The following is a 10,305-nucleotide window of genomic DNA, read 5'->3' on the forward strand; positions in this document are numbered from 1 at the left end:
GTACATGTACTTAGTTACTACATAACTGTACTTAAAAGGAATACTTTCCACCAGTGTTCACACTAATACAGAAAAAGGACCCAGCTACAAACATTTGCCTGCAATTAGGATCACATTCAGCTTCCAGATACATTAATTGTGTGTGGCATATTTTTTCCTGTGCAAGAGACATCCCTTTCTTCCTGGACTGCAAAGACAATACAGGACAACTTCATTTTCAATTCATTGGATAATTGACTCTAACAATCACTTTAAAATAATGTAATGTGCAACCTGTCTCTCAAAATTGACACATGCTGAAAAGTGTTTCCCTGACCCGACAGACTCCTATTCAACATTTTAACTGCTGTCAAGCTCATTACAAATGAGGGAGGCTGTTCCTGGATTTTTCTGTTAGCATTTGAAGAGACAGGATGCATAGAAGCCTGTACTCTTTTTGCTTTGGCTATACTCTTTCCTCTTGAACTTGCAAAATTCCCATCATTAAATGTCACCGTGTGTCACTGTGTATGCATACGTACCCAGCATAAAACAATCCTGTCTCCTGTCTGTTGGACCTCATCCTCTTAAAGCCCATATATCACTTATTCACCTTTAGACAGATCATTATTCTTTGTAGGCCAATGCTTTCAGATCCACGCAGTAACTAAAAGAGGGCTCACTTTAGACCACGCTGTCCTGCACCCCTAGAGACCCGTTGATGATGTCACCTCTATACACTGAGGCAGGTTAAGAGGCCAGCGCTGACCGACAACCGGACACTCAAGAACACAAAGAGGCACCAGTTTATTGCCTTTCCCAAGAGGTTCTGGCGTCACTGCGGCCTATAAAAAGAGAATTCCCACTGGGACCCTACACCCACAGTCACCCTCTACCCCAACCCTTGCACCCCACTATTCTGCCAGGAGATTCCCCGGGACGTCTGTAGCATTTCCATGACAACAGCCACAGACAGGATTGGGGGTGACTGTGTCAAGAGATGCAGTAAGAGGTCCAGATGAGAGGGAGAGAAAACTGAGGGTGACAAGAAGACAGAGGACAGCGAGATGCAGGAGTAGAAGTTGAGGAGGAACAGTGGGGACCGTGAACATGAAGGTTGTTAAAGCAAATGCTCGCCTTGAATACAAAATGTAAAAAAAAAAAAAAAGAAAAGTGTGAGAATATGTGAATAATACATACACAAACAGTTTCAGCTGATGAGCATCTTTTTCAGAGAGGAACACAACTATCCATACCACCGCCTTTATTCTTCTTTTCTTATTTACAAATTCACATAATACACTGAATAACAACCAATGTTATTCAATAACGTTATAGAATCTTTTGATATAAAACAAAAAAATTACAGTTATCATCTCCTTGGAGCCTCCTCTTCAGTTTGTAAAGTGCATCAGAATGATGAGGCTTCTCAACAAGAGGATGAAGAGTTCAACATTGTACCGAGTTGAGTTCGGATTATGAAGACTGTGATAATGCAGCGATCACTTAGCAGAAGGATCAGTATTCAAAACATTTGGACAATACCCTAAGATAAAATTAAATGCCAGAGAGATTGACACATTTTCCCAAATTACAATTCTTACAAAGCACATTTGTAGCACTGACTAAGCACAGAGTAGTGTTTTTTTTATTTTACTGGTGTGAATTGAATGTTTTCCTGATCTACACATGAACAGTTAAGATGGGTCTCCTTATAGTATCCTATTGCCTGCAAAGGACACAAATGGATGTGAAAAGAGGTAGGATGTAGAGGATATACTGTTCTGCTGGTGCATGAAATGCATCAGTGTGGCTTCTAATAAATGTAGAAGCACTTCAATGCATATACATTTCATAGATGTAGAATTTAGTGGAACTAGAGCTGATTAAGATCAGAAATCTACTGATGACCCCAAAGTCACCTGTACTGTATGTATTATACAGATATCCACAAAGGCATGAGAAGTTTGTACACATTGCACTTATTCACATCCATCACCTCCACAGTGGCGCCGCTGTAGTAGCCCGTGGTATTTTGGGACCAGGTATTCGTGAAGCTGTAGGGATTTTAGAGCTAGCAGGCGAGACACTTGTGCTTGTTGTCTTGGCAGTTTTACTTCTGGCTGCAGATATGACAGCCGTGCGTATAGTCTTGGCTGTACCAGAGGATGGGCTGTGGGCAGTGTGAGGCTGAGAGGAAACCTGAGTCTCAGAGTTTGGGGCAACTCGTTTGGACACGCGGAGAGGAATTCCCCTGATGAAGGCTGGCTGGGTGTTGCCTGAGACTTTCTCAGGCAGAGATCTGTCTGAGGCCCGACGGATCAGAGCGGACTTTCCTGGAGTCTGTGGCTCACTTACAGTTTGTGTCCTCTCGCGTGCGCTATTACTTCGTTTCACATCTGCCTGGACAGCAGCGGGCCGCGTGACAGGAGATGAGCGCATGGATATGCTGCGAGGAGCAGACAGACGGCTAGGAGTGTGTGGGTTTGTTGGGGCTGAGGTTCCATTTGAACGCTCAGTTTTAGAGCGCACCCTGGGAATGCCTGTACTATTGGAAGGTCCTGCACGTGACACGATTCCCCTCTTGGCCCCTATCCCACTACGCACAGGGTTCTTTAAATTTCGAGTCTCCTCCTTTGATGTGGGAGAAGCTGGAGTTGACCCCTCTCGAAAGTCACCCTCCCTCTCTTTCCTCCACTTGGAGCACAGGCTTGGCGTAGGTCTTGGGAGTGGTGATGTTAGGGGAGACAAAGCATCATAGGATCGCAGGCCTTTCACCAGAGTGTGGCACTCCAGTGTTTCACCCACACGGGAGTATGACCTTGCAAACTCCCTGTCAGGACTTGCTAAGTCAGAGTACTCTCCAGACTGTGACTGGCTAAACTCTGGTAGACTGGAAGGCATCCAGCTCTCCTCTACAGGTGTTGATGCCTCTTCTGTTTCCGTCTGCTTTGTTAGAGCTTCATCAGGTAAAGGCATCACAGTACTTGTAATGGTGGGTGTCCCTCTGTTCTGTGGTTGTAACTCTGCTTTATCTGGAGCATTTATGGATGATTGTGATTGGCTCTCAGATCTCTGGTACCTGAGCGACCCAGCTCTGCTGTCACTATGAGAAAGAATTCCACTTTCATTAATGGTCTTAGGAGCAGACTTATCAATACAAGATTTATTAGAATTACTCTGAAGGGGATGACTGTTGTCTGTCAGTGGCAGGCCAAAGCGTTGTCTGTGAGTGGAAAGCTGGCTTTGAACACACAGGGCAGATGTATCAGTGTTTATAGCAGCAGAGTTTGTACAGGGACCGGGTGAAGATTCAGTGTTCATCGAAGTCATGTGTTCACGTGACATCTTTTCAAGTCTACATGTTTCTGTTGGCTTCAGTTGGTCTTGTAGCACATATGATATGCTCTCTGGCCCTTCTTGCTTGACTGTGAAGCTACGTCCATGTTGAGAATGACTAAATGAAGCTTCCATACTGTGGTTGGCTGCTTGGTATTGGGGCTGAGACTTGCTCCTTCTACCCAGAACATTTCCTTGAATGGGGGAACATGTGCGATCCATCTCTGGAGAACTACAAAGCACAGTGGTTGTCTCATGGTCAGAGGAGCTATTAGAGTGATAACTGTTCGACGTCGGGCTGCTACCCAGCTCAGGGAAGATCTTGGGTATCGATGAGATATGGAGATGGGCGTCGCTTTGTAGGTGGTGGGAGTGTCTGCGGGAGTCAGAGCTTCTCAGGCTACGACGACTCCAAGTGTAGCTCAAGTTCTTCTCCAGGATTTTCTCCAGCTCGTCTTGGTTCTCCTGGACATGGGGCTCTCTGGTGGCAAGATTGAAACTCAAGTCCAGCCCCGTACAAACAGCTAATGAGCGACGCTTTGCCCCAATCTCACGCTGACGTTCCAGCCGTTTCTGCTCCTTCAGCTCCCGCTCTGCATTCTCCTGGTGACAAAGGTCAGAATCATTTGTCAGTGAGGTTAGTACTGAGTTCAACATATGTGTCTAATTCAAACATTTATATATCAATCGATCTAACCTGGACAGCTTTTTGGAAGCGGAGGCAAAACGAATTGAAGACCCTGCAAGCCTCCTCGAGTTTGAAAGTGCTATCATCCTCACAGAAGAACTCCACCAAAGCCTGACTTGACATCTTCATGCCCTCCACCTCATCCTCTGCCTCCTTCAACCGCTCCTCAGCCACCTGCACACAGATGGAAAGATACACTTTAGAGTCACCTTTTCCACTTCACATCTGTCTTCACATCGGTCTTCTACCAATGTATTTTCTTTCACAAAATACACGTAACATTTTGAATCAGATACTGGCTTGTGTGTTAAAATTTAGTTGAAGAGTGAGTACATCAAAACAATGTATGTTATACTGTACCTCCAGGAAAAGTTGCGTATGCTGCTGAATCTCAGCATCAGTCTGGATGTTTGCCTTGAGCGCCACCACTCTGCTTTTTAACTTCGATAAGTCCTCCAGCACAGACTCCTCACTCAACCTGAAAAACAAAAAAGGCATATAACACACAATAGTATTTAGAACTGTAAAGAAAAAAAACAATTCCTGCTCATAGCAGCTGGGTGCCTTTTTCCTGACACACGAATGTCTTAATTCACTTTATACTTGTTTTAGACTTGTATATTTGCTGAGACACAAATGCTATCTGAAATGATGGGATCTGGGTTTTGGGAACAGACTGACCTGGAGGCGGGGCCAACATGGCCTAGTTGGCTGGGAAATGACAGTAAACTCTGGTCCTTTTTCACAGCTTCCTGTGGCGACAAACACAAACTATTATCCAGCTATTGTTCCAAAAGATGCAACATGTCATTTGATAAGACTGACAAAAATCATATGCTCTGTGAAACAGTCTGGCTTGAGGGGCTGTTCTGTAAACACTGCGCAGCCAGACACAATTGTTTCTTGCAGAATGTCTATCAACACTTTAGCATTTTTCCCAAAACTCAACTGACTTTAATTCACATTTGACTAACAACTCTAATTTAATCCCTGCTTTGTTTATACTATTTACTTCCTTCTCTTTCTATTGTATATCAAAATTTCAGATCTTACCATAGCTACAAAATGCAGCAGATTCATGCCCGGTTTGTTGGCTTTGGTGTCAGCCAGTTTGAGGAGTGATGAAATTCGGAAACCAGCAGCATTCCCTGAATATCCACCCTGAGAAACCATGTGCAAGGTCAGAATATCATATGCATACTCACACAACATGTGACAACTTTAAACAAACAACGATACAAAACCCAGGTGCGCAGTCAGAGTGACGCCACTGAACACACACCAGACCCCAAGCAACTGGTGCATTGTGCACAGATAAAAAGGGCCAATTTTGCTTTGTCAGGTTAAAGAAAAGAAAAAAGAAAATAAAGAAGCACTCACGGCATTCATATAGTTCCCTGCTTTCAGCACCAAACGAAGGATGGAGTGCAATTCAGGACAGCTCAGCAGTTCTAGGAGAGTCAAAGACAAAGATTCAATATTGTGCTTCAGGGTTGAAACACAATGAGCAGTGTATACAGCTGACAGCAAGGTCTTAAAATGAGTCAGCAACTGTTTTGAAGAACTGGCACTCTGGCACAACTATATTTTCATACAAAAAATGTGATAGCAGGTTTCTCCTGAGTCAGAAAGTTGATCTGAGCTGCAGATTAATTCTAGATAGGAGCATTTAAACTGACCTAGATCTTTATAGTGGTGGAATACACAACTCCCTGCTGTTACTTTACCTCTGGCCGCCTCCCTCAGACATCTGGCTGCCACACACAGAGAGGTCACAGCTGGGTCAAACTCTTGTTGCAGGATCATGGCATCCAAACGTAGCCGAAAACTAATGGAAGAGGAAAGAGAAGGACAGATGGATGAATGCACAGGCAGAGGGGAGTGATGATGGACACAAAAAGATGATCCTGATCAGTCCTCACTTAAATAAGCGTCATTACAAAGAGAAGCATGTGAACAACAAATGTTTCAGCACAACATACAGATAAACAGTGCAGTTCTCAAGCCAGAAAAAAAACTAAAATCGAGCTGGTAAAACAAAGTATCTGTACTGGGAACATGCTTGGTAATTATATCCAATCCATGGCTATGGTGAGGTATACCTGGGGACTTCCACCAGCAGCAGAATGAAAAGATCAGGTTCTCCAAGCCAGCTACGCTCCCCACTGAACTTCCTCAGGCGAGCTTCCTGAAAGGGAACAGATGCTGAGTCAAATCTGGAAAGCGATATGGAATATTGAAACCAACATGCCGTTCACAGTCAGCTCCAATATCTTTAACCGCACTGCTCCGGAAACAAACCACATTATATGACATGGTGTAATGGCAAACTTCTGATCATCCTAACCAGAGCCAGATGATGGGTAAGAGGAGGATGGGGGAGGGGAAGAGAGGAGGGGTAGTCCCTGTTGTATTTGTGTGACAGAAAAGGCACTTTACCTCCTCATTGTCAGGCAGCAGTTTGCAGAGCTCTGCGAGCTTCTCTGCTCCGTAACGACCCCCAGCACCATGCCTTATATCCTCAACTATCTCCTTTGCAGGCCTGTGGAAAAATGACAACAGACACACTGTAAGCATGACATCATTTTCAACACATGATGGAGCCATCTTGGATAGACCAGCAGTGGTGTCCTACAGTTTTCAGCCTGAGAAAAGGCACTTCGCACCCACCCTCATCCCATGTTATGAGCGGTATCAGCTCTTTGTTTTGCCATGATCACACAATATTAAGGCTTATCCTGTTCTTATCAGCCACAGTGTTGAGGAAAGAGTGCTGGTCGACGCCACACTGGCGACGCCACACTGGCGACGCAAAGTTGCGTCCCCATTGGACAAATAAAAGGCAGACGCACACAGAAAACGTCTGAAGGGCCTCTGGGTGTCAAGGTGAAAGATCAGAAACTGAGCTGGCTGACTGTTTGATCTCTGGCTTACTTCCTCCCAGTGACACATCTGTCCTTTACTCCAGCAGCTTTCCATTATCAGCTCATCACACACACACACACACACACACACACACACACACACGCACACACACTAATACTCCATTATGAGCATGCTATTTTACATTTGTAAATATTCACTTCCATATCTAAATTGTTCAAAGAATTCAGGAAAATGTAAGTTGGAATGAGAATAAATCATTTTCAGGTACTCACTTTAAAACATGATCAACTTTTTACCGGATGAAACAGCATAATGAGACGATACTGAAGTGCCTACGGGGGCACTGGTATCTGATAATACAAAACTGGATTTTTTTAAAACTACACCCACATTTAAATAGTAGATCTATTTCTGTTTAAAACAGAGGACTGTAGAGGAGGGTTTAGAGGGCAAATAAGTTCCCAACAAGATAAATGTTTGTATAGAAGACGCTCTTTTCACATAATAGCTTTTCCTACAAGTCCTGACAAATCCATCTCTTCAGTTGAGACCCGCACAATTGAGTCTCCATGAACATTTCATGCACACGTGGAGGCATGACAATACAGCACCTCAGCACTTCCTTTCCCCTTTATTTCTACCAGCAATGGTTGAATGTCATAATTACCAACATCAAAAAGGTAATTTGAATGATTCAGACATCATAGTGTAAGTGTGCTTTAATAACTATAAAACAGCCCTATTCATTAGGAGTAATGCAGCTTTGTTTGAGTTTGGCAAACATGCAAAAGAGGCTTTAAGGGATGGATGAATATAAAAGGCCACCAGTGGGGTCTCTGTCTGTAGGGGGTAGCTTTACCATTAGACACTCTTTAAGGGCATCAGCAGGTGTCAACTCTTGACTCCTAGGGCTATACCCGGACACTTACCCACCACCCACATTTAAGACGCTAAGTCCAGCTGCTCAGAGTACACCCTCCCCTGCACCTGCCATCCTGTCTCCCAATGAGTCCTCACACTTCTGACACAAACTGTGCACCCTGCGCATCCATCTTTGATATATGGCCACATGCTCCTGTACTGTTCCCCTGGGCACAGTTGAACACACTTCTGTTTCCTGCTCTTGAGCTACTTTCAGTTTTGACTGATGGCGACCTCAAGGAAATGCAAAAACCATATAGACCTGAAAATGGTCAGATTGTTAGTGCTGTAAGTAATTTTTTTAATCATTGATTAACTGATATATAATTTAGTCCATGAAATGAAAAAATATGACAAAATGTGACAGAAGTTCATCATATTTTCTCAGAGCGCAATGTAAGTGTTTCTAATATTGCTTTGTCTGACCAATTGTTCAATACCTGAAGATCCTCAATTTACAGTGATATTAGAGCTGCAAAGACAAGTCTATTCATTGATCAACAGAAAATCACAGCAACTATTTTTATAACTGATTAAATATTTTAGTCTTTTTATAAGCAAAAAATAGAAAAACCTCTCTGGTTCCAACTTCTTAAATTTAAGTTTTCCTGTTTTTCTTCAACACATAACAGTCAATTGAATATCTTTACTTCCTGGACTGTTGGTTGGACAAAACAAGTAAATTGATTGTCCTCACACTGAGCTTAAAGAATTTATGAATTGCATTATTCCACTATTTTTAATAGACCAAATGACTAATAGAGATCAACATCAGCAAGTCATTGATCGCTAATTGTGAATTGTGGCTCTAAATACTATAGAAACAGCAAATAATTATATTTGAGGGGCTGGATGGAGGGTGGATATGGGTCATTTTTGCATCAAAAAGACTGAGACAATTAATCAATAATCAACTAATATTTTAAATCAACTAATTGTTTCAGCTCCAGTTAGAAATGAATGAGCTTACGTCTTGAATTGGCGAAGAAATATCCCAATGTTCATACTGCGTTTGGAGTCCAGTAGGGAGATCTGTAATGAATCAAAGGACACATGTAAGGACAAGGAATCTCACTATCTTTGTATATTTCTTTTAATGAGAAAAATATCACTGGTAAATTCCAGGATCTGACCTCCTCTGAGCTGTCCTGGGGGGATCTGCTGCGCAGCAGAGCAGACCTGCGTCTCAGAGTGCTGGTTCTGTCCTGAGGCTTACTGTCCTTCTGACCAAACAGCTCATCCAGAGAATGGAGGTCTATTGGAAACTCATCCTCGCCCGGGGCCGCCCCAGTCCACACGCTCTTTCTCCCCTCCACCTTCTCTTTGGGGATACGCTCCCAGTTAAGCTTCCTCAGCCGGCTCCGACGGGCACTATCTTCCCGGCTGAAAGGCGAGGATGATGCAGGTGGAGGTGGGAGAGGGGGAGGTGGAGGAGGAGGAGGAGGTGGAGGTGGAGGTGGCGGAGGTGCTCGGGCAGGCGGTGGTGGGGTGACCAGCACTGGACATGAATCCATGGCTGTCACTTCCACAGCGTCAGAGGCAGTGGTGGGGAGAGCGGGCAGTGTTCCATGAAAGGCACGAGACTCCTTGATGGCTACAGTCAGATTGATGAGCATAGAGGCCGCCTGGTTGTTAGAAGGAGGGGTGTCAGGCGGGTGAACACTCTCTGCTTCCAGTGATTTCTAGTTCAAAGGTCCATCAATGACTCCAGTCTAGGAAACAAAACAACAAAATTAATCTTATCTCAGACATTATTGAGCACAGAGAGAGGCAGGAAATCAGACATATCCACAAGTATTGCAACAGCAAACTGCTCTTTGTGACCTAGGCCGATGACCTCATCTGAATATTTTAACTTTGTCTGACACCTGGCCTAACTTCTCCTTTCATTAGCATGACTCCAGTGCATTAACAAGTAGTTTTAGCTAAGAATGTAACCTCTGGTTCAACTTTTAGTAGAAGTACAAGGCGTATTTTGGGGGAAAGTACTAGGTTAACAAAACGAGCTCTACCCCTCTGCAGGCTGTTTGACGCAGCTTGTCCCATCCTGTTCTGTTTCACCTGGCTGCATGCACACACTCCTCCATCATGCACCTTCTCCCTTTTAATTAAAACACAGAGACACCACAAGCAAGAAGAAGACGCACAGCTAACCACAAACATAAAAAGTAGAGGGTCTCTGCAGCTTCAGAAATGATAACTTTAAAAATTATTCTCTCGTTATGGGAGGCGAACGTCTGAAAGCTTGTTGCGCACACTTGCACCAGCAAGTTTCAGGCAGGATTAGTAACGCAATTAGGAATGACTCAGAGGTTTCAGGTGTCATGGTTCAAAGTCTTTAATCTAGTTTTGCATTTGGCCAACAACACATCCTCCCAGTCTCCCTCTTTCTCGTTCTCTACATGAATCATAACTTTTGGGAAACTTTAAGATGTGCCAAGCTCTTCCACTGAACGCCGCACGAGCGCGCTGCACAAACCGCCGCCGGTGAT

At 43.9% G+C, this 10,305-nt stretch overlaps 1 protein-coding gene across 1 annotated transcript; it reads right to left on the bottom strand.

The window, feature by feature from the left end:
- Nucleotides 1-1,974: 1,974 nt before the first annotated feature.
- On the bottom strand, nucleotides 1,975-9,429 carry fhdc2 (FH2 domain containing 2). The gene is made up of 11 exons (XM_053324233.1): nucleotides 8,947-9,429; nucleotides 8,784-8,845; nucleotides 6,446-6,548; nucleotides 6,109-6,194; nucleotides 5,734-5,834; nucleotides 5,387-5,457; nucleotides 5,060-5,167; nucleotides 4,688-4,758; nucleotides 4,367-4,484; nucleotides 4,016-4,180; nucleotides 1,975-3,921 (listed from the first exon to the last, which is right to left on the bottom strand). The coding sequence occupies exons 1-11, from the start codon at nucleotides 9,427-9,429 to the stop codon at nucleotides 1,975-1,977; spliced, it is 3,315 nt and encodes a 1,104-aa protein (XP_053180208.1).
- Nucleotides 9,430-10,305: the final 876 nt, after the last annotated feature.

Source organism: Scomber japonicus, chromosome 8, assembly GCF_027409825.1.
Source record: "Scomber japonicus isolate fScoJap1 chromosome 8, fScoJap1.pri, whole genome shotgun sequence".
Taxonomy (NCBI): Eukaryota; Metazoa; Chordata; class Actinopteri; order Scombriformes; family Scombridae; genus Scomber; species Scomber japonicus.